At 44.2% G+C, this 25556-nt stretch overlaps 1 protein-coding gene across 2 annotated transcripts in view; it reads left to right on the forward strand.

Annotated features, from left to right (window-relative positions):
• The window catches only part of LOC129840509 (interleukin-1 receptor accessory protein-like 1-B), a 43585-nt gene extending 18933 nt beyond the window's left edge, over positions 1-24652 (forward strand). Inside the window, exons 2-3 of one of the 2 annotated variants that reach the window (XM_055908428.1) lie at positions 9122-9267; positions 24387-24652. In XM_055908428.1, coding sequence (XP_055764403.1) covers positions 9122-9267; positions 24387-24577 — 337 coding nt within the window. In that variant the 3' untranslated portion in view covers positions 24578-24652. Of the gene's footprint in view, positions 1-9121; positions 9268-24383 lie in introns of both variants that reach the window. The other variant, XM_055908427.1, reaches the window with a different exon arrangement.
• The last annotated feature ends 904 nt before the right edge of the window (positions 24653-25556 follow it).

Below are 25556 nucleotides of genomic sequence, written 5' to 3' on the forward strand. Positions count from 1 at the left end.
TGCTTTTCTACAGAGACAGATCTGACCCATGATGATTCCCAATGCTTTTCTACAGAGACAGATCTGACCCATGATGATTCCCAATGCTTTTCTACAGAGACAGATCTGACCCATGATGATTCCCAATGCTTTTCTACAGAGACAGATCTGACCCATGATGATTCCCAATGCTTTTCTACGGAGACAGATCTGACCCATGATGATTCCCAATGCTTTTCTACAGAGACAGATCTGACCCATGATGATTCCCAATGCTTTTCTACAGAGACAGATCTGTCCCATGATGATTCCCAATGCTTTTCTACAGAGACAGATCTGACCCATGATGATTCCCAATGCTTTTCTACAGAGACAGATCTGACCCATGATGATTCCCAATGCTTTTCTACAGAGACAGATCTGACCCATGATGATTCCCAATGCTTTTCTACGGAGACAGATCTGACCCATGATGATTCCCAATGATTTTCTACAGCCATTAAATCCATGTAGCGACACACATGGCCATGCAGGGCTCTTTAAAAAGCCATCAGTGGAGATCCATCCTTCAGCCTCACGGTCCCCTGTCGCTGCCTGGCTGACCAAACTATGGAGAGGGATGGAGAGGGATGGAGGTGGACGGAGAGGGATAGAGAGAGATATAGAGGGATGGCGAGGGATGGAGGAGGATGGAGAGGGATAGAGAGGGATATAGAGGGATGGAGGTGGATGGAGGGGGATGGAGAGGGATAGAGAGGGATGGAGGTGGATGGAGAGGGATAGAGAGGGATGGAGGTGGATGGAGAGGGATAAAGATGGATATAGAGGGTTGGAGGGGGATGGAGAGGGATGGAGCAGGATGGAGAGGGATAGAGAGGGATATAGAGGGATGGAGGTGGATGGAGAGGGATAGAGAGGGATATAGAGGGTTGGAGGGGGATGGAGAGGGATGGAGGAGGATGGAGAGGGATAGAGAGGGATATGGGGGATGTAGGTGGATGGAGGGGGATGGAGAGGGATGGAGGAGGATGGAGAGGGATAGAGAGGGATATAGAGGGATGGAGAGGGATAGAGGAGGATAGAGAGGGATAGAGAGGGATATAGAGGAATGGAGGTGGATGGAGAGGGATAGAGAGGGTTGGAGGGGGATGGAGAGGGATGGAGGAGGATGGAGAGGGATAGAGAGGGATATAGAGGGATGGAGGGGGATGGAGAGGGATAGAGAGGGATATAGAGGGATGGAGGAGGATGGAGAGGGATAGAGAGGAATATGGAGGGATATAGAGGGTTGGAGGGGGATGGAGAGGGATGGAGGAGGATGGAGAGGGATAGAGAGGGATATAGAGGGATGGAGAGGGATGGAGGAGGATAGAGAGGGATAGAGAGGGATGGAGGTGGATGGAGGGGGATGGAGGAGGATGGAGAGGGATAGAGAGGGATATAGAGGGATGGAGAGGGATGAAGGAGGATTGAGAGGGATAGAGAGGGATAGAAAGGAATGGAGGAGGATATAGAGGGATGGAGGAGGATGGAGAGGGATGGAGGAGGATGGAGAGGGATAGAGGAGGATGGAGAGGGATGGGGGAGGATGGAGAGGGATGGAGAGGGATATAGAGGGATGGAGGAGGATATAGAGGGATGGAGGAGGATATAGAGGGATGGAGGAGGATGGAGAGGGATGGGGAGGATGGAGAGGGATATAGAGGGATGGAGGAGGATATAGAGGGATGGAGGAGGATATAGAGGGATGAGGAGGATGGAGAGGGATGGAGGAGGATGGAGAGGGATGGGGGAGAATGGAGAGGGATGGAGAAGTATAGAGAGGGATAGAGGAGGATAAGAGGGCTGGAGGAGGATATAGAGGGATAGAGGAGGATAAGAGAGCTGGAGAGGAATGGAGAAGTATAGAGAGGGATGGAGGAGGATAAGAGGGCTGGAGAGGGATGGAGGAGGATATAGAGGGATGGAGAAGTATATAGAGGGATGGAGAAGTATAAGAGGGCTGGAGGAGGATATAGCGGGATGGAGGAGGATAAGAGGGCTGAAGGAGGATATAGAGGGATGGAGGAGGATAAGAGGGCTGGAGGATGAGATAGAGGGATGGAGGAGGATATAGAGGGATGGAGGAGGATAAGAGGGCTGGAGGAGGATATAGAGGGATGGAGGAGGATAAGAGGGCTGGAGAGGGATGAAGGAGGATATAGAGGGATGGAGAAGTATATAGAGGGATGGAGGAGAATAAGAAGGCTGGAGAGGGATGGAGGAGGATATAGAGGAATGGAGGAGGATAAGAGGGCTGGAGGAGGATATAGAGGGATGGAGGAGGATAAGAGGGCTGGAGGAGGATATAGAGGGATGGAGGAGGATAAGAGAGCTGGAGAGGGATGGAGGAGGATAAGAGGGCTGGAGGAGGATAAGAGGGATGGAGGAGGATAAGAGAGCTGGAGGAGGATATAGAGGGATGGAGGAGGATAAGAGAGCTGGAGAGGGATGGAGGAGGATAAGAGGGCTGGAGGAGGATATAGAGGGATGGAGGAGGATAAGAGGGCTGGAGGAGGATATAGAGGGATGGAGGAGGATAAGAGAGCTGGAGAGGGATGGAGGAGGATAAGAGGGCTGAAGGAGGATATAGAGGGATGGAGGAGGATATAGAGGGATGGAGGAGGATAAGAGGGATGGAGGAGGATAAGAGGGATGGAGGAGGATAAGAGGGCTGGAGGAGGATATAGAGGGATGGAGGAGGATAAGAGGGATGGAGGAGGATAAGAGAGCTGGAGAGGGATGGAGGAGGATAAGAGGGCTGGAGGAGGATAAGAGGGATGGAGGAGGATAGAGAGCTGGAGGGGGATGGAGGAGGAGGATGTTGTCTGTAGTTGTGTTCCTTTCTTTGTTTGCTGAAATACCACCACCGACTGTTTACTCGTTGAGATTCAATTGGCACATGTGCATTTGTGCTGAATTGCCATCTTAGAGCAACAGCAATGAGCAAACAGTCTGTGGTTATATTTGATTAACGTTTATTGAAAAAGTATGGTTTCCAGCAAACAGAATGGAATTTAACTACTGAGGACAACATAGGTACAAGGTGGCCGTTTAATAATTTAAATGTTTTGAAGTATTGATCTTGGGAGAATCAATTTAGTCGGAGCTAGATTCCACAAAGCCTGGTCTGGGCTCCATGCCGTTGGGGAGGTTCATCAGAAACTTCCTTCATCATGGAGAGGGATTTAGTCGTCTATCACCCCGGTAACTTCCATCATCAAATGATTCTGTTCTCTTGTTTGTGAAATACTGTACAATGATACCACTTTACAGACGGAAGGACAAGATGGTCATGATGATCAAATGATTACAGATGCTTCAACTCTCTCGAGAGAGGACTGAAGTGATTTAACCTTTAGGCTGTATAAACTTGTGTCTTAATATCCAGTCTGAAGAGGAACGAGATCATTATAACAGTAGGGATGGAGGAGTGGGTTTGAAGAGATATCACCGTCTCTGTATGACATATCAATATTTAGACTGTATAGACTTATGAGATCATTATAACAGTAGGGATGGAGGAGTGGGTTTGAAGAGATATCACCGTCTCTGTATGACATATCAATATTTAGACTGTATAGACTTATGAGATCATTATAACAGTAGGGATGGAGGAGTGGGTTTGAAGAGATATCACCGTCTCTGTATGACATATCAATATCTAGACTGTATAGACTTATGAGATCATTATAACAGTAGGGATGGAGGAGTAGGTTTGAAGAGATATCACCGTCTCTGTATGACATATCAATATCTAGACTGTATAGACTTATGAGATCATTATAACAGTAGGGATGGAGGAGTGCGTTTGAAGAGATATCACCGTCTCTGTATGACATATTAATATCTAGACTGTATAGACTGTTATATGAGATCATTATAACAGTAGGGATGGAGGAGTGCGTTTGAAGAGATATCACCGTCTCTGTATGACATATTAATATCTAGACTGTATAGACTGTTATATGAGATCATTATAACAGTAGGGATGGAGGAGTGGGTTTGAAGAGATATCACCGTCTCTGAATGACATATCAATATCTAGACTGTATAGACTGTTATATGAGATCATTATAACAGTAGGGATGGAGGAGTGCGTTTGAAGAGATATCACCGTCTCTGTATGACATATTAATTTCTAGACTGTATAGACTGTTATATGAGATCATTATAACAGTAGGGATGGAGGAGTGCGTTTGAAGAGATATCACCGTCTCTGTATGACATATTAATATCTAGAGTAGACTGTATAGACTTATGAGATCATTATAACAGTAGGGATGGAGGAGTGCGTTTGAAGAGATATCACCGTCTCTGTATGACATATCAATATCTAGACTGTATAGACTTATGAGATCATTATAACAGCAGGGATGGAGGAGTGGGTTTGAAGAGATATCACCGTCTCTGTATGACATATCAATATCTAGACTGTATAGACTTATGAGATCATTATAACAGCAGGGATGGAGGAGTGCGTTTGAAGAGATATCACCGTCTCTGTATGACATATTAATATCTAGACTGTATAGACTTATGAGATCATTATAACAGTAGGGATGGAGGAGTGCGTTTGAAGAGATATCACCGTCTCTGTATGACATATTAATATCTAGACTGTATAGACTGTTATATGAGATCATTATAACAGTAGGGATGAAGGAGTGCGTTTGAAGAGATATCACCGTCTCTGTATGACATATCAATATCTAGACTGTATAGACTTATGAGATCATTATAACAGTAGGGATGGAGGAGTGCGATACAGAGGCTGACGTGGAGGCCAGACCACTCTATGATGTATGTCATTTTATCCTCTATCCTCTACGTCTCCACATCAGCCTCTGTATCTAGTCTACTATATAGTCTGTTGAACGTCTCCACGTCAGCCTCTGTATCTAGTCTACTATATAGTCTGTTGAACGTCTCCACGTCAGCCTCTGTATCTAGTCTACTATATAGTCTGTTGAACGTCTCCACGTCAGCCTCTGTATCTAGTCTACTATATAGTCTGTTGAACGTCTCCACGTCAGCCTCTGTATCTAGTCTACTATATAGTCTGTTGAACGTCTCCACGTCAGCCTCTGTATCTAGTCTACTATATAGTCTGTTGAACGTCTCCACGTCAGCCTCTGTATCTAGTCTACTATATAGTCTGTTGAACGTCTCCACGTCAGCCTCTGTATCTAGTCTACTATATAGTCTTTTGAACGTCTCCTACGTCAGCCTCTATATCTAGTCTACTATATAGTCTGTTGAACGTCTCCACGTCAGCCTCTGTATCTAGTCTACTATATAGTCTGTTGAACGCCTCCACGTCAGCCTCTGTATCTAGTCTACTATATAGTCTGTTGAACGTCTCCACGTCTGCCTCTGTATCTAGTCTACTATATAGTCTGTTGAACGTCTCCACGTCAGCCTCTGTATCTAGTCTACTATATAGTCTGTTGAACGTCTCCACATCAGCCTCTGTATCTAGTCTACTATATAGTCTGTTGAACGTCTCTACGTCAGCCTCTGTATCTAGTCTACTATATAGTCTGTTGAACGTCTCCACGTCAGCCTCTGTATCTAGTCTACTATATAGTCTGTTGAACGCCTCCACGTCAGCCTCTGTATCTAGTCTACTATATAGTCTGTTGAACGTCTCCACGTCTGCCTCTGTATCTAGTCTACTATATAGTCTGTTGAACGTCTCCACGTCAGCCTCTGTATCTAGTCTACTATATAGTCTGTTGAACGTCTCTACGTCAGCCTCTGTATCTAGTCTACTATATAGTCTGTTGAACGTCTCCACATCAGCCTCTGTATCTAGTCTACTATATAGTCTGTTGAACGTCTCCATGTCAGCCACTGTATCTAGTCTACTATATAGTCTGTTGAACGTCTCCACGTCAGCCTCTGTATCTAGTCTACTATATAGTCTGTTGAACGTCTCCACGTCTGCCTCTGTATCTAGTCTACTATATAGTCTGTTGAACGTCTCCACGTCAGCCTCTGTATCTAGTCTACTATATAGTCTGTTGAACGCCTCCACGTCAGCCTCTGTATCTAGTCTACTATATAGTCTGTTGAACGTCTCTACGTCAGCCTCTGTATCTAGTCTACTATATAGTCTGTTGAACGTCTCCACATCAGCCTCTGTATCTAGTCTACTATATAGTCTGTTGAACGTCTCCACGTCTGCCTCTGTATCTAGTCTACTATATAGTCTGTTGAACTTCTCCACATCAGCCTCTGTATCTAGTCTACTATATAGACTGTTGAACGTCTCCACGTCAGCCTCTGTATCTAGTCTACTATATAGTCTGTTGAACGTCTCCACATCAGCCTCTGTATCTAGTCTACTATATAGTCTGTTGAACGTCTCTACGTCAGCCTCTGTATCTAGTCTACTATATAGTCTGTTGAACGTCGCCACATCAGCCTCTGTATCTAGTCTACTATATAGTCTGTTGAACGTCTCCACATCAGCCTCTGTATCTAGTCTAAAATATAGTCTGTTGAACGCCTCCACGTCAGCCTCTGTATCTAGTCTACTATATAGTCTGTTGAACGTCTCCACGTCTGCCTCTGTATCTAGTCTACTATATAGTCTGTTGAACGTCTCCACGTCAGCCTCTGTATCTAGTCTACTATATAGTCTGTTGAACGTCTCCACGTCAGCCTCTGTATCTAGTCTACTATATAGTCTGTTGAACGCCTCCACATCAGCCTCTGTATCTAGTCTACTATATAGTCTGTTGAACGTCTCCACGTCAGCCTCTGTATCTAGTCTACTATATAGTCTGTTGAACGTCTCCACATCAGCCTCTGTATCTAGTCTACTATATAGTCTGTTGAACGCCTCCACGTCAGCCTCTGTATCTAGTCTACTATATAGTCTGTTGAACGTCTCCACGTCAGCCTCTGTATCTAGTCTACTATATAGTCTGTTGAACGTCTCCACGTCAGCCTCTGTATCTAGTCTACTATATAGTCTGTTGAACGTCTCCACGTCAGCCTCTGTATCTAGTCTACTATATAGTCTGTTGAACGTCTCCACGTCTGCCTCTGTATCTAGTCTACTATATAGTCTGTTGAACGTCTCCACGTCAGCCTCTGTATCTAGTCTACTATATAGTCTGTTGAACGTCTCCACGTCAGCCTCTGTATCTAGTCTACTATATAGTCTGTTGAACGTCTCCACATCAGCCTCTGTATCTAGTCTACTATATAGTCTGTTGAACGTCTCCACGTCTGCCTCTGTATCTAGTCTACTATATAGTCTGTTGAACGCCTCCACGTCAGCCTCTGTATCTAGTCTACTATATAGTCTGTTGAACGTCTCCACGTCAGCCTCTGTATCTAGTCTACTATATAGTCTGTTGAACGTCTCCACGTCAGCCTCTGTATCTAGTCTACTATATAGTCTGTTGAACGTCTCCACATCAGCCTCTGTATCTAGTCTACTATATAGTCTGTTGAACGTCTCCATGTCAGCCTCTGTATCTAGTCTACTATATAGTCTGTTGAACGTCTCCACATCAGCCTCTGTATCTAGTCTACTATATAGCCTGTTGAACGTCTCCACATCAGCCTCGGTATCTAGTCTACACTTGCCTGTTGAACATCATTGTCCCTTCTCTGTGTCTCCCCAACAACCCGCCCTCCTCCTCCCTACTCCCACCTCCTCTCCACTTCCTTCAAAGCCTCCTGCCATCTCCTGCCATCTGTACTGCACTCTGTAATTACTAGATTCTCCATGTCAGTCTGCCTTCCACTTCCACCATCTGTACTGCACTCTGTAATTACTAGATTCTCCATGTCAGTCTGCCTTCCACTTCCACCATCTGTACTGCACTCTGTAATTACTAGATTCTCCATGTCAGTCTGCCTTCCACTTCCACCATCTGTACTGCACTCTGTAATTACTAGATTCCCCATGTCAGTCTGCCTTCCACTTCCACCATCTGTACTGCACTCTGTAATTACTAGATTCCCCATGTCAGTCTGCCTTCCACTTCCACCATCTGTACTGCACTCTGTAATTACTAGATTCCCCATGTCAGTCTGCCTTCCACCTCCACCATCTGTACTGCACTCTGTAATTACTAGATTCCCCATGTCAGTCTGCCTTCCACTTCCACCATCTGTACTGCACTCTGTAATTACTAGATTCCCCATGTCAGTCTGCCTTCCACCTCCACCATCTGTACTGCACTCTGTAATTGACCTGATGTACTTCCCCCATCCTTCCCCGACATGCTGAAGAGGAGAAATGTGATTGATTGTTCTGAACCACATTCAAGTGTCCCCAAGGGAGAGGAGAACAGCAGCAAGTGACATTCGTACAGTTGTCTTTTCGCATTATTAGGCTCAGTGTCATAAAACAGACAGAATGGCGGCCGATATCACTAAACGCTAAAGAATAGAGATCATTATTTTTCCATTTGTTCCGTCTGCTCTGTGTGTGCCTAGCAGGAGAGATTCATTTACTTTTGAACTCATATTGTTTTTCTCTGCCGTTCCTCCGTTTCCATAGCAGCATGCCGCTATAAAAAGCTACTTTTCAACCTCATTATTTAGCTAGTTATCTTACAACACTGTGCGAGCTGAAAACATGGTGCTGACTTTCAATGAAATTACCGTAAAGTCTGTAGAAATAATGACTGACCACTTCAAGTTTTTAATGTATGCTGTCTTTGTGGTATTACGGTCACCCATGGTTTGTAAAGTGCACCATCACTTGTGGTGATGCTTTTACTGCTATTCTGTCCACAATCTGTATCAAGGCCAATTCATGTCAAGTCTCATCTCCAGTGAAATTAGCATCCTCGCTAATCTGCCCCCAAGCCAGCCCTCCTGGGTAATCAAGTCACAGTGAGGGGGATAATGCTTGGTAATTGTCAATCAATCACAGACAGGATCCTCACAGAGACTTTCTCTTCTCTGTTCTCTCCTCTCTTCTCCCTTCTCTCTTCTCCTCTTCTCTCTTCTCCTCTCACCTCTTCTCTCTTCTCCTCTTCTTTCTTCTCCTCCCCTCTTCTCTATGTTCTCCTCTCCTCTCTGCTTCTCTCCTCTCCTATTCTCTTCTCCTCTTCTATTTTCTTCTCTGCAGGCTTATCCGGGAGCACCTGGGAGAGCAGGAGGTGTCTATCACCCTGACCATTGACTCGGTGGAAGAGGCTGATCTGGGGAACTACTCCTGCTTCGTGGAGAATGGCAACGGCAGAAGGCAGGCCAACATCCAGCTCACAAAGAGAGGTAGGACACACAGACACACACACACACACACAACAGCAGTGTACCGAGAGTTGGTTTGGAGAAGATAGTGCCAAAGAAAGCTAAGTTTTCACTTAAAACCATAATTATCTAAAGGTTATTCTGTCTGTCTCATTTTTTAGATACCCGCTTAATGTCACATCAACGTCAAACATTGAAATGTGTTTTCAGGGCTGGAGACCGAAAGATAGACAGCTGTTATCTTGTTGCCAATTCCGAGAAGCAGCAGGGTTCTTCTCTGTCTGTTTTTCTAGACACGTTGCATCCTTTCAAATCTTGATGGCCAGAGCCCATTGGCTGACTAACGTCTACCAGAGCAGGGCCTGGACTCAATGCATCTCCATCCATCACCATGGTGACAGCATTAGCCTCATTCCAGAGCACCGCCCAATTTCACAACACCACAACACAGATATCCACCAGACAGGCCTGGTCCCCAACACCACAACAAAGATATCTACCAGACAGGCCCTGATCCCCCAACACCACAACAAAGATATCTACCAGACAGGGCCTGGTCTCCCAACACCACAACACAAGATATCTACCAGACAGGGCCTGATCAACCAACACCCCAAAACAAGATATCTACCAGACAGGGCCTGATCCCCCAACAACACAACACAAGATATCTACCAGACAGGGCCTGATCCCCCAACACCACAACAAAGATATCTACCAGACAGGGCCTGGTCCCCCAACACCACAACACAAGATATCTACCAGACAGGGCCTGATCAACCAACACCCCAAAACAAGATATCTACCAGACAGGGCCTGATCCCCCAACACCACAACAAAGCTATCTACCAGACAGGACCTGATCCCCCAACAACACAACACAAGATATCTACCAGACAGGGCCTGATCCCCCAACACCACAACACAAGATATCTACCAGACAGGCCCTGATCAACCAACACCACAACAAAGCTATCTACCAGACAGGGCCTGATCCCTCAACAGCACAACAAAGATATCTACCAGACAGAGCCTGGTCCCCCAACACCACAACACAAGATGTCTACCAGACAGGCCCTGATCCCCCAACACAACAAAACAAGATATCTACCAGACAGGGCCTGAACCCCCAACACCACAACAAAGCTATCCACCAGACAGGGCCTGGTCCCCCAACACCACAACACAAGATATCTACCAGACAGGCCCTGATCAACCAACACCACAACAAAGCTATCCACCAGACAGGGCCTGATCAACCAACACCACAACACAAGCTATCCACCAGACAGCCAACACGATAAAGGGTGATGTCACAAGTGTCGTGTCTTTGGCATCATTAAAGTGAAGACTTATTTTATCAATTCAATTATCTGTAATTATTATTACGTGATTAAACTAATCATGAATATGTAATTTACTAGGAAGTCGGGGCACCAAGGAAAATCTTCAGAATTCAAAGTTATAATTTTCCTAATATAACTTCAGATATTTTAATATCTGATCAATGAATCTTCTAATTAATGAATTATTCTTTACCTCACGTTAGTCTCATTGTAAATTGTTGGTTATCTGCATGAATCCAGCCTTCACTATGAATCATCCATACATCAATTATCTTAATCATTTATTTACTAACTAACTAAATAATCACAGAAATTCATAACAAACTAAAAAAGTAGATATGGTTACAAGGAAATGATAGGGGATGTGCCCTAGTGGGCTAAACCGGTATGGCGGCTTGGTAGACAAAGTGACTGAGAAGGGCGTGAAAGACCAAATCAAATCAAATGTATTTAAATAGCCCTTCCTACATCAGCTGATATCTTAAAGTGCTGTACAGAAACCCAGCCTAAAACCCCAAGCAGCAAGCAATGCAGGTGTAGAAGCACGGTGGCTAGGAAAAACTCCCTAGAAAGGCCAAAACCTAGGAAGAAACCTAGAGAGGAACCATGCTATGAGGGGTGGCCAGTCCTCTTCTGGCTGTGCCAGGTGGAGATTATAACAGAACATGGCCAAGATGTTCAAATGTTCATAAATGACCAGCATGGTCAAATAATAATAACCACAGTGGTTGTAGAGGGTGCATCAGGTCAGCACCTCAGGAGTAATGTCAGTTGGCTTTTCATAGCCGATCATTAAGAGTATCTCTACCGCTCCTGCTGTCTCTAGAGAGTTGAAAACAGCAGGTCTGGGACAGGTAGCACGTCTGGTGAACAGGTCAGGGTTCCATAGCCGCAGGCAGAACAGTTGAAACTGGAGCAGCAGCACGGCCAGGCGGACTGGGGACAGCAAGGAGTCATCATGCCAGGTAGTCCTGAAGCATGGTCCTAGGGCTCAGGTCCTCTGAGAGAGAGAAAGAAAGAGAGAAAGAGAGAATTAGAGAGAGCATACTTAAATTCACACAGGACACCGGATAAGACAGGAGAAGTACTCCAGATATAACAGACTGACCCTAGCCCCCGACACATAAACTACTGCAGCATAAATACTGGAGGCTGAGACAGGAGGGGTCAGGAGACACTGTGGCCCCATCCGATGATACCCCCGGACAGGGCCAAACAGGCAGGAAATGTTCTTATAGAATAGATGTTACGGCGGTTGTCGGTCTTCGCATTTCAGGTCGACATAACTTCTAGCTGCAGACTAGTAATTAGTATCGAAGAAGTGCTCTTATTGTGTCGGATCGATAGTCTCCGAGTTGAACCACATGGTATGGTTAAGAATTCAGCAACCATTACCACCTATCCTGTGGTTTTTGTGGTCTCTACTCAAAACCTTAGCCCCCTCGATGCTGAGGGAACATGGTCTGAAGTGGGCTTCTCCAGGTGTGTTTTTTTCCCCGGCACAGTAAAAAGGCTGTCCCATGATGCCAGATCGATGTCTGTGCTCATGGGGGTGGGCCAATGACTTAGTGAAACTTTAAAGGGAATTGGATTCTCTTTCATTAAACAGTTTAAAATCACATTACATAATTTCACAAATAGTTTAATCTTTACTCATTCATTTTATAAAATAATTAGATGCAAATCTCATAACGGAGACTCAGAGAGACGGAGACAGAGTTATGGTAATGTTGCTGTATTGTCTCTCAATGAGGTCACAAACATTAAACAAAACGGACCGGGTCGTAGCTGGATTCTCCACCGACCGGTTACACATTCTCCAAAACATGGATATTGTTCAGTTCTCAAGTTCTGTAATGTAGAAGAAGTTCCTTTGTTCTACTGCGAACCCTCTCTCTATACTGCATGAGGGAGAGAGTCTCCTCCAGGAATTTACGACCTGAGATAACAGAGCCTGGGTTTAGGGGGAAGAGAGAGGTGGTGAGAGAGAGAGAGTTGGTGCTTGCTATATCCAAAGAGGGCCATGTCATGACACAAGCCATCCACCAGACAGCCAACATGATAAAGGGTGATGTCACAAGCCGTCCACTAGACAGCCAACATGATAAAGGGTGATGTCACAAGCCGTCCACTAGACAGCCAACATGATAAAGAGTGATGTCACAAGCCGTCCACTAGACAGCCAACATGATAAAGAGTGATGTCACAAGCCGTCCACTAGACAGCCGACATGATAAATGGTGATGTCACAAGTAGAGGTCGACCGATTATGATTTTTCAACGCCGATACCGGTACCGATTATTGGAGGACCAAAAAAGGCCGATACCGATTAATCAGCCGATTTTTTTTACATTTATTTGTAATAATGACAATTACAACAATACTGAATGAACACTTATTTTAACTTAATATAATACATCAATAAAATCAATTTAGCCTCAAATAAATAATGAAACATGTTCAATTTGGTTTAAATAATGCAAAAACAAAGTGTTGGAGAAGAAAGTAAAAGTGCAATATGTGCCATGTAAGTTCCTTGCTCAGAACATGAGAACATATGAAAGCTGGTGGTTCCTTTTAACATGAGTCTTCAATATTCCCAGGTAAGAAGTTTTAGGTTGAGGTTATTATAGGAATTATAGGACTATTTCTCTCTATACCATTTGTATTTCATATACCTTTGACTATTGGATGTTCTTATAGGCACTTTAGTATTGCCAGAGTAACAGTATAGCTTCCGTCCCTCTCCTCGCCCCTACCTGGGCTCGAACCAGGAACACAGCCACTATCGAAGCAGCAACTAGCAGCAACTATCGAAGCAGCGTTACCCATGCAGAGCAAGGGGAACAACTACTCCAAGTCTCAGAGCGAGTGACGTTTGAAACGCTATTAGCGCGCACCCCACTAACTAACTAGCCATTTCACATCGGTTACACCAGCCTAATCTCGGGAGTTGATAGGCTTGAAGTCATAAACAGCTCAATGCTTGAAGCATTGCGAAGAGCTGCTGGCAAAACACACGAAAATGCTGTTTGCATGAATGCTTACGAGCCTGCTGGTGCCTACCACCACTCAGTCAGACTGCTCTATCAAATCATAGACTTAATTATAACATAATAACACACAGAAATACGAGCCTTAGGTCATTAATATGATCGAATCCGGAAACTATCATTTCGAAAACAAAACGTTTATTCTTTCAGTGAAATACGGAACCGTTATGTATTTTATCTAATGGATGGCATCCCTAGGTCTAAATATTGCTGTTACATTGTACAACCTTCAATGTTATGTCATAATTATGTACAATTCTGGCAAATTAATTACGGCCTTTGTTAGGAATAAATGGACTTCACAAAGTTCGCAATGAGCCAGGCGGCCCAAACTGATGCATATACCATGACTGCTTGCACAGAACGCAAGAGAAGTGACACAATTTACCTAGTTATAAGAAATTCATGTTAGCAGGCAATATTAACTAAATATGCAGGTTTAACAATATATACTTGTGTATTGATTTTAAGAAAGGCATTGATGTTTATGGTTAGGTACATTGGTGCAACGACAGTGCTTTTTTCACGTTTGCACTTGTTAAATCACTCGTTTGGCGAAGTAGGCTGTGAATCAATGATAAATTAACAGGCACCGCATCGATTATATGCAACGCAGGACAAGCTAGATAAACTAGTAATATCATCAACCATGTGTAGTTAACTAGTGATTATGTTAAGATTGATTGTTTTTAACCTCTACTTCCTCACAAACCCGGGTCCGGGAGCACCCCCATCAGTAAAAAAAGCTGACTAGCATAGGCTAGCATAGCGTCACAAGTAAATAGTAGCATCTAAATATCATTAAATCACAAGTCCAAGACACCAGATGAAAGATACACATCTTGTGAATCCAGCCATCATTTCTGATTTTTAAAATGTTTTACAGGGAAGAAACAATATGTAAATCTATTAGCTAACCACATTAGCAAAAGACACCACTTTTTTTACTCCACCCTTTTCTTACTGCATCAGTAGCTATCACAAATTCGACCAAATGAAGATATAAATAGCCACTAACCAAGAAACACTTTCATCAGATGACAGTCTGATAACATATGCTATACAATAAATATGTTTTGTTAGAAAAATGTGCATATTTCAGGTATAAATCATAGTTTACCATTGCAGCCACCATCACAACTCTCACCAAAGCAACTAGATTAACTACAGAGACCATCGTGTATTAGCTAATTACTCATCATAAAACATTTCTTAAAAATACACAGCGTACAGCAAATGAAAGACACAGATCTTGTGAATCCAGCCAATATTTCAGATTTTCTAAGTGTTTTACAGCGAAAACACAATATAGCGTTATATTAGCTTACCACAATAGCAAACATCACAACAGCATTGATTCAAGCCAAAAATAGCGATAACATATAAACCACCAAAATATATTAATTCTTTCACTAACCTTCTCAGAATTCTTCAGATGACAGTCCTATAACATCATATTACACAATGCATATAGAGTTTGTTCGAAAATGTGCATATTTAGCGGCACAAATCGTGGTTATACAATGAGAAAAGTAGCAAAGCTGCCCAGAAAATGTCAGGAGAAATCTTTGGAGAGGCGCCTATTCTAATCAGTAACTAATCCAAAACTTGACTAAAAAATACAGGTTGGACAGCAATTGAAAGACAAATTAGTTCTTAATGCAATCGCTGTGTTACATTTTTAAAATTAACGTTATTTCAGCATACAGCGTGCGCTAAAGCGAGGCTGCACTGCAATTAATGGCGACTTATGCATTTGACATTTTTCAACAGAACAACGAATTATCAGCATAAATAGTTCTTACTTTTTGATGAACTCTCATCAGAATCTTGGGAAAGGTGTCCTTTGTCCAAAAGAATCGTTAATAGGTTGTAGAACGTCCTCTTCAACGTTGCAATTAGCAGTAAACATTAGCCATGTGGCAAAGACGTGTCCGACTCACTAAAGCGCAGTACAAATAAATATCCGAAAATCGCAATATACCGATATAAACTGATATAACTCGGTTTAATATAACAAGATTATGATGTCTTTAAAGCCTATATCGAATAAAAACACAGCCGGAAATTTCTAAGAGCTATAACCGATGGTTCTAGTACAATATGCCAAGGTCCTCAGTGCGTCAGAGCGAAGAGGGAAAAGAACAGACACGTCCTTGCCAAGTGATTTATAACATTTCAGATCTACGTAAAGACTCCATTTCAAGTCTCCCTATTCGCTAACATCCAGGGGAAGGCGTATGCAGTGCATCTCAACCAATAGAAGACAGGCAGATTTATACACAGGTCTCAGAGCAGCTTGGAAAATTTGGCATTCTCACATACACATAGGAAAATTGCTCTAAGTCCAGTTCTGTTTTACTCACAGATATAATTCAAACGGTTTTAGAAACTAGAGAGTGTTTTCTATCCAATAGTAATAATAATATGCATATTGTACGAGCAAGAATTGAGTACGAGGCAGTTTAATTTGGGAACGTCATTATTACAAAGTGCTAACAGCTCCCCCTATTGACAAGAAGTTTTAATAAGATAAGTTTAATGCTAGCTAGCAACTTACCTTGGCTTCTTGCTGCCCTCGTGTAACAGGTAGTCAGCCTGCCACGCAGGCTCCTCATGGAGTGCAATGTAAGGCAGGTGGTTAGAGCGTTGGACTAGTAACCGGAAGGTTGCAAAAACGAATTCCCAAGCTGACAAGGTAAAAATCTGTCGTTCTGCCCCTGAACAAGGCAGCTAACCCACCGTTCCTAGGCCGTCATTGTAAATAAGAATGTGTTCTTAACTGACTTGCCTAGCTAAATAAAGGTGTAAAAAAAAAAAATTTTTAAATCAGAAAATCTTCCTCCCCACCCCCCATCCTCTACCTCCTCTTCCCTCTTCCTCTACCTCATCACCCCCTCATCCTCTACCTCCTTTTCCCTCATCCTCTACCTCCACTTCCCTCTTCCTCTTCCTCCACCTCCCCACCCCCTCAGCCTCTACCTCCTCTTCCCTCATCCTCCACCTCCCCACCCCCATCCTCTACCTCCTCTTCCCTCTTCCTCTACCTCATCACCCCCTCATCCTCTACCTCCTTTTCCCTCATCCTCTACCTCCACTTCCCTCTTCCTCATCCTCCACCTCCCCACCCCCTCAGCCTCTACCTCCTCTTCCCTCATCCTCCACCTCCCCACCCCTCAGCCTCTACCTCCTCTTCCCTCATCCTCCACCTCCCCACCCCCTCAGCCTCTACCTCCTCTTCCTTTCATCCTCCACCTCCCCACCCCCTCATCCTCTACCTCCACTTCCCTCTTCCTCTTCCTCCACCTCCCCACCCCCTCATCCTCTACCTCCTTTTCCCTCATCCTCTACCTCCACTTCCCTCTTCCTCTTCCTCCACCTCCCCATCCCCTCAGCGTCTACCTCATCTTCCCTCATCCTCCACCTCCAAATCCCTCTTCCTCTTCCTCCCCACCCCCCACCCCCATCCTCTACCTCCTCTTCCCTCTTCCTCTACCGCATCATCCCCTCATCCTCCACTTCCCTCTTCCTCATCACCCCCTCAGCCTCTACCTCCCCCACCCCTCATCCTCTACCTCCTCTTCCCTCTAACTCCCCACCACCTCAACCTCTACCCCGCTTCCCTCTTCCTCCACCTCCCCACCCCCTCTAAACCGACTGTTCGTCCTGAGGCCTCCTTCCCTCTCTTCTCTTCCTTCCTCTCCTTCTCTCATCCTCTCTCCCCTCCATCTCCTGGTTGAATCAAAGATCTTGTCCCCGTGTATCAGGGCACCGTCGGTCAGGTGTCAGAGATTACACTAAAGAGGTCCATTCTTCTCTGCCTGGTGCCCACAGCCCACATCCTGACGCTCTCCTCCCAGAGATTAAGACAAATGATCTCCCGGCGGTCGGGGACTGTGCCTCACTTACACAGCGATAGATTTGACAGAGCTACTGGGCACCTCTCCATTCATCTTGTTTCCCCCCCACCTCCTCCTCACAGGGCTAGTGTGTTTGGAGGGACGGCTGCCATCGGGATTTGTCACTGACATGTGGGTTGTGGGAGTGGTGTGGCGGGTCTGGAGGTAGCGGAGGTGTGGTGGTGTGGAGGGTGTTGAAGGTGTGGAGGGTGTTGAGTTGTGGAGCGTGTTGGCTGCCCTGTGCTGCGTCTCCAGGGGAAAGAGGCGGAGGACGAGGGATTGATTTCATCATTAGGAGGACAAAGGGTACCTTATTTGCCTGCTGGGTCCTGGATGAAAGCATCCATTATAATAGGTGTTTTCACTGGGGAGGCCTTCTCTGTGGGACTAGTTCAAGTAAATCCTTCAGATTTAGGAATGATTTGGCCTCCGTGGTCCTTCTATTCAAGGGCCTGAGTTGTAGACCTCTGAATCACTGTTGAATAGAGCCGAAAGTCAATGTAGTATAAAACAAGCTATGTAGAGGTCCAAGGTTGCTGTCACTATTGACTTTATGACCCTGCCAGAAAACAACCACAACAACAAGAAAGCCATTTTTGCCACTCTGAATAAAGATTAAGCAGCCCGTGTCAAATCGACAACAAATGTTGTCATACCTGACAAATCTCTCAATAAAACCCATGGATTAAAATGATGAAAATAGCAGCCTTTCTATCCATCCGTCGTCGTTGTCTCAAGGTCGCGAGCCTCGGTGGTGCATCAAAACACACTGAAAACGATGTCCATTAAAGCCAAGGTCTGCTGGCTTGTTTTCTTCCTCCCCGCCCTGAGCGCTCCTCCCCTCTCCTCCCCTCTCCTCTCTCCTCTCTCCTCTCTCCTCTTTCCTCTTTCCTCTTTCCTCTTTCCTCTCTCCTCTTTCCTCTTTCCTCTCTCCTCTTTCCTCTCCTCTCCTCTCCTCTTTCCTCTCCTCTCCTCTCCCCTCCTCTCCTCTCCTCTCCTGGCTCGGGCTCCCTGTCATTTCCTGTCACATTTCATGCACCCGTTGCCACAATTTAGCACCTCAAACAGAGTAAATTATTCTCCCCTTGTACAGCCGATGCTGATAAATCAGTGAGGGCCAGTGTCATCTTCCAGGCCAAACTGAATGCACCGACACTGACCGAGGCTGAACGGCTGCCATTAATAAGTTATTAGAACAGCAATGCCAGAGAAGGTAATAACGAAAACAATTATCGAGAGAGAGAGAGAGAGAGAGAGAGAGACGCCGATGGCCAGGCACCAAGTGCTTACATTAGAGGAGCAAGGACGATTTACAATCAGCTCCATCTCCCTACAAGCCACAGCTCATCAATTGGCCCAGCAGCATAATAAATAAATAAGTAGGATAAAAGCCCAGCATAACAACTTGGTCTGATTCTTTATCTGCAGCGACCACGCCACATGAAAGAGACCGTTCATAGACGGTGTATATGTTTACATAAAGATGATTTGACACAGAGAGACAGACTGACATGCAAACAGACTCACAAAAGCTTGCACACACACACACACACACACACGCACACACACACACACACACACACACACACACACACACACACACACACACACACACACACACACACACACACACTGAAGAGTCCTGGTTTGAGAGGACCATCATTTTGGGCATGGCACAGATAATCACATGGAAAAAAATCCTAAACAAATGAGGTGAAAAATGTAACAGGTAGGATATCAGACAAGCATCTTCAAAGACTGCTTTCTTCTTTAATTCAGATAGCGTCCTCTAATTAGCTGTCCTATTTTCATGTCTCGGCAGAGTGGTGTCTATCTTCCTTTATCTCTCTCCTTCTTTCTCTCGCTTTTAAGGAGAAGGACTCCCTTGTTCCCCAGCAGAGACTTGTGTTATCAACAGGACACATACCCAGAAAGAACAGGGTGACCCAAATCCTCAAGTTTGCATACTTTCAAAGCACTGATGAGACACTGCTGATTGGCTGGTCAGGCTGCAGTAAAGAGCGTGCTGATTGGACAGAGACAAGGTGGTGTTGTGTTTATTGTAACATCACATGCATTAGCCTGGATTTGTTTCATCTTTCTGTCAATATTTATTCTCTATGTGTGCGTGCGTGTGTGTGCGTGCGCGTGCCTGTGTGTCCAATTCAAAAATAATGCTTATTGGCATGACATCAGACTGGTGCAACTATTTTGGACTTCTTCTCACTTGTGCTTTTCGTTCTACATTATGGAGACCTAAATATGACCAGGGTTTAGATTCAATCATCACTAAACATCACAAACAACCATCCAAGTGAACCTTGGTCTAGCTTGGTCTTCCGAGTGGAACACAAGGAGGTGGTTTGATGTTTCAATCCAAATGGCCAGCCTAATCTCCTGTAGTCTATTCTCTGTAGAAATCCTTTAATATACCAAATGAAATGGAACTGGGATGCCATCAAAGCTTTCTCAAAAGCTGCAAGCTTAAAAGAGGAAATAACTTACTATGTAAATATATTCACCACTTTTACGGCCGCTGAGAAAACCGCAACACTTACGTAAGCAGCAAAATGTATTTACTTAAATCAGGATTTTTAACACACATGCACACACAGACACACACACACACACACACACACACACACACACACACACACACACACACACACACACACACACACACACACACACACACACACACACACACACACAGGAACACACACACACTTCCACAACCGTTACAACAATACACACTATAAGTGATCATTGAAAACCATACAGAGACTACCATGAAACATTACAACTCAGAAAGCCTGCTCACACACACACACACACACACACAGTTGTTGACACTTGTCTGGTTTACCACTCTGATGGCTGTCTAAAAACACACTTCTGGTTTATCACTCTGATGGCTGTCTAAAAAAACACTTCTGGCTTACCACTCTGATGGATGTCTAAAAACACACTTCTGGTTTACCACTCTGATGGCTGTCTAAAAACACACTTCTGGTTTACCACTCTCATGGCTGTCTAAAAAAAACACTTCTGGTTTACCACTCTGATGGCTGTCTAAAAATACACTTCTGGTTTACCACTCTGATGCCTGTCTAAAAACACACTTCTGGTTTACAACTCTGATGGCTGTCTAAAAACACACTTCTGGTTTACAACTCTGATGGCTGTCTAAAAAAACACTTCTGGTTTACCACTCTGATGGCTGTCTAAAAGCACACTTCTGATTTACCACTCTGATGGCTGTCTAAAAACACACTTCTGGTTTACCACTCTAATGGTTGTCTAAAAAAACACTTCTGGCTTGCCACTCTGATGGCTGACTAGGGCTGTTGCGGTGACCGTATACCAGTACACCGGCGATCACGAGTCAAATTCCATGTGACCATTAGGTCACGGTAATTAGGCTTCTCCAAGTTCTGATGCTGCTGCTGGTCATCAGTAGCCTACCAAACTTACTAGCTGCCTGGTACTCAGCACTCTATTGTCCCTCTAATCATTCTGACATCAATGCAAATGTAATCAAACATCTAATCAAACACTTCATGAGAGCCCATGAGCTCATGTTGCTCAACATTTCTATAGGCTATGTAATTGCATGAGAAAACAAAGTGATGGCCTCTATTATAAAGAGGAAGATACCATCAGCTTTCTATAGGCTAGGCCTACTGTATTTATTTCTCTACTTTCCTAATATTAAGCACATTGCTTCTCTTTACAATAGGAGTATAGCCCACCTGGCTGGCATGAAAACGGTCCACGGGAAAAGCTTCCTCCATTTGCTATTTAAGTACATTGATTTTTTCACGCTGCCCCTGTTTCGAGACACGTGCATGATAATGGTCCATTCTAAAACAAATGTCACACATATATTATTTAGTATATGTAAAGACCAGATTAAATCAAGAATAGTGTGATGGGTGACAATATTAGCCTATCACTTGTGAATTATATATTATCAACTGTGAATGATGCCCAGCTTAAGAAACAATGCCTGTGGACAGTTCTGCCAATATCTTCAATATGCAACTCGGAAAGGGATAATGACGCACACAGTTGCATCGCCGATGTGTCTGCCTTCACTTGTAGCCTCTGAGAAAGACCCGATCATGTGATTGAGAGCCATGTGGTTGAGAGGTCATTCGCAGCGCAGGGAGAAGGGCACAACGGCCACTGGCTGCAAAAGGCATGGATTTTTTAGGGTGCATTACGGCCACACAAAAGGGATGCCGCCGTGAAATTCGAGGCATTATCAAGTGTTTGTCAAATTGTGAATGAGTGACTGATGTAGTGTGTGCAACCTGCACAAAAAAAACAAAGCAGAGCTCATGCCTTTCAAGCAACTTTTTTCAAATCATCATTAGAGTCGCATCATGCAGCCTTACAATGTATTACAAATCAAAATATATCGCCCAACATTTGTAGAACAACAGGTTATATTAATAACTGTAAATTAAGCATGTACTGTAGAAGCACCTGTTTCTATGTTAACCGCTCAACACAGAATAGCTGCATGTGCGCACTCCCTCAAATCGTTTGGAGAAAATATATTTTATATTTTATTCAGCTATGTTCAATTGTATTCTTCATACTATAAAATAATGCCACGGAATTCTAATTCTTAACTAGGGTAGCCCACAGCCATTTGGCATAGCCAGATCAGGATCTAACATAAGGACAACTCAGAGTATGCTATTCTGTTCCTCTGAAATAGACTACATTTTATTCATATCATGCTTCTTTAGACCTGTCTAAAATAAATAATGCATTTATTCTGAAGGTGTAGGCTATGTTACATGGATTTATTAGACTTTTTTTAAATGTAGATGTTCCAAAGGTCTGCATCAGTGGCTGTGTGTGGATGCCAGGAGATGCAAAATGTGTTTATTTTAATTAACAGTCAATTACTGTGAGACTGGCAGTTATTTGCTTGACAATCACCAGCTGACAAAATGTCATGACCGCCACAGAATGTCACAGCCCTATGGCTGTCTCACACCAAAACAACACCACTTCTGCAGCGTTCAAATGATGGAAATGGATCAGCTTGCGACCTGGGTCTATTCGTTATCTCTTATTCTTATTATAAAAGATCTGGATGGGTCTCATGTTCACAACCCTGGGTGGTTTACAGAGATGGCTTTCTCAGTCCAGTGAATGTTTTTAAAGCTAAAATGTATCTTTGAAATGAAAGGCCATTGCTATAGATATTCTCAGAAGGAGTCTTTTTAAGAAGGGGGATTTGAGACAACAAGATGAAAAGAATCTCAACTGCTTCTAGGGACCAGAATAATAACTGTATCTCTGTGTGTTGTTGTGGTGTACTGTTTGGCTAGCGAAGGTCTCTTCAGGTCCTTGTGGTTATAGACTGAGATGAAAACATTGTTGTCTTTGTTATGACTCAGAAACATGTAGATCTTATGGCCTAAAAAGCGTTGAAGAGTGATGATTTGCCGACCATGGCTCTTTGCTTTCTGATTGAAACCAAAAGGGTTTGATCCCCCAGAACTTAGGAAAACACTACACATTGATTTGAAAATGTATCAATTTAGTAGACAGCTTTCATGTTAGCAGTCCACACAACTGGCAGTAGAACTCAGTCCCTAGTTAAAAGATAAGGACGGAAATCAGCAGAACCAGAGCCTTGCAGTGCACACCCCTCCACTAAACCTACAGTATGAAGCCACTCCACTACCATACACTGCCGCAGCCTCAATGTACAGTACTATAGGATTGTAAATGGAACCCGGGAAGGATAGCATTGTGCCTGAGTTACCTCGACACTCAGGCTTTCAGACGAACAGAGTTGTGGTGGGGTGGATTTACTGAGATCAGTGTTTCGTGGAGTTTACTGTTGATGGTCCTGGGAGATCCTGTCAGCTCTGGGAGGATGATGGATGGCTGAGGGGGTAAAAGAGTTTGCTCCGCCTCTCTCCGAGGCTGCGTCTCAAATGGCACCCTCTTCCTCACATAGGTCATGACTTTTGAACAGAGCCCTATAGGCCCTGGTCAAAGGTAGTGCACTAAATAGGGAATAGGGTGCCATGTGGGACACAGCCTTGTGCCAGTCTATATTATATTACTACTCTAATGACTTGGCTTGCTTGGTTTGGTGCCCTTACAGCGTTACACTCACACCTTTGATGGAGCTTCCCTTGTCAACGGGAGGTCACCATCAGTTCCTGGCCAGTCGTGTGCTATAGCTTGGGCCTTCAGGCTATGCTGACCTGGGCTGGTCTAAACACCAAATAGAGGCCGTCTTAGGAGAAGTAGTTCACGCAAAGGAGAATTTGGTGGGGGGGGGCTACCTAAGGAATAGTTGATGAACTAGGACTCAGTGACCCAAGATTTGGGTTGGTTAGCTTAGCTTAGCATAAGCATAGTTGAAGGTAAATCAATCAAGTTTATTTTATTTTATATAGCCCTTCGTACATCAGCTAATATCTCGAAGGGCTGTACAGAGACCCAGCCTAAAACCCCAAACAGCTAGAATGCAGGTGTAGAAGCTCGGGAATGGTAAATCAATGGAAATTGTAGCTAGGAACCCTGTTAGCATGCTAGCAGCTAGCTGGAGTCTGGCTTGATCTCCCTCATGTTCTAAATCATGTTATGTAGCTTCTGTGCTTTATGAAGTATCCAGAGACAATAAGCTGTGACACCATGCTGGGTTTGAGGATGTATTTGTATGTGTGCTTGGTTTTTGGATTTGATAAAGAAAGATAAGCGAAGTAAACATTATCGTCTTCTCTATCTCTTTTTCTTTCTCTTTTTCTTCCTCCCTCCACCCCCCCCCCCCCCTCTCTCCCCCTCCCTTCTCTCACAGCAGAGCTTATGTACACAGTGGAGCTGGCGGGAGGCTTGGGGGCCATCTTGTTGTTGTTGATCTGCCTCGTGACCCTCTACAAGTGCTACAAGATGGAGCTCATGCTCTTCTACAGGAACCATTTTGGCAGCGAGGACATCGATGGAGGTGAGATACTCTCAACTCACACTAGGACCAAACAACACCCATTATAAACCCTGAATGAAGTCTACAGTGCACTCTTAGAAAAAAGGGTTCTTAAAGGGTTCTTCAGCTGTCCCCATAGGAAAAACCTTTTTGGTTCCATGTAGAACCCTTTTTGATTCCAGGTAGAACCCTTTTAGGATCTATGTAGCACCTTTTTTTCTAAGAGCGTAGGTCTAGATGACAAACAACTTGTTTCGATGTCACCAAAAGGGACTAGGGTAATACTCAGGACATTTAGACCTTCTATCTGTCTTGCTTCATGTGGCTTCACATAATATTTTGTTCTGGACATTGCTCGAAAGAGGATTTCATTTCATTATAAAAGTAGGAAAATGTGTTTTTCTACAAATCCTATCTTGAGATAGAAATAAGAACTTAAGGGTTCTAAATTGAACCGCAATAAATTCTAATTGTGTGGCTGAATAGTGAATGAGTTAAGGAGGAGTATTCATCCATCTGGTCTGCCGGTTTCATTTGATTTCCCTTAATGAGTCTTTCAAGTGGAGGGCTAGGGCTACAATGAATTCAGTGAACAAGATTACTTTTGGGGTGTCTGAAGGACGCTGTGTGGAGACTGGAGAGTGTCATTAATGATACTGTTGGGGTGTCTGAAGGACGCTGTGTAGAGACTGGAGAGTGACATTAATGATACTGTTGGTGTGTCTGAAGGAGAGTGACATTAATGATACTGTTGGGGTGTCTGAAGGAGAGTGACATTAATGATACTGTTGGGGTGTCTGAAGGAGAGTGACATTAATGATACTGTTGGGGTGTCTGAAGGAGAGTGACATTAATGATACTGTTGGGGTGTCTGAAGGAGAGTGACATTAATGATACTGTTGGGGTGTCTGAAGGAGAGTGACATTAATGATACTGTTGGGGTGTCTGAAGGAGAGTGACATTAATGATACTGTTGGGGTGTCTGAAGGAGAGTGACATTAATGATACTGTTGGGGTGTCTGAAGGAGAGTGACATTAATGATACTG

Source organism: Salvelinus fontinalis, chromosome 41 (genome assembly GCF_029448725.1).
Source record: "Salvelinus fontinalis isolate EN_2023a chromosome 41, ASM2944872v1, whole genome shotgun sequence".
Classification (NCBI taxonomy): domain Eukaryota; kingdom Metazoa; phylum Chordata; class Actinopteri; order Salmoniformes; family Salmonidae; genus Salvelinus; species Salvelinus fontinalis.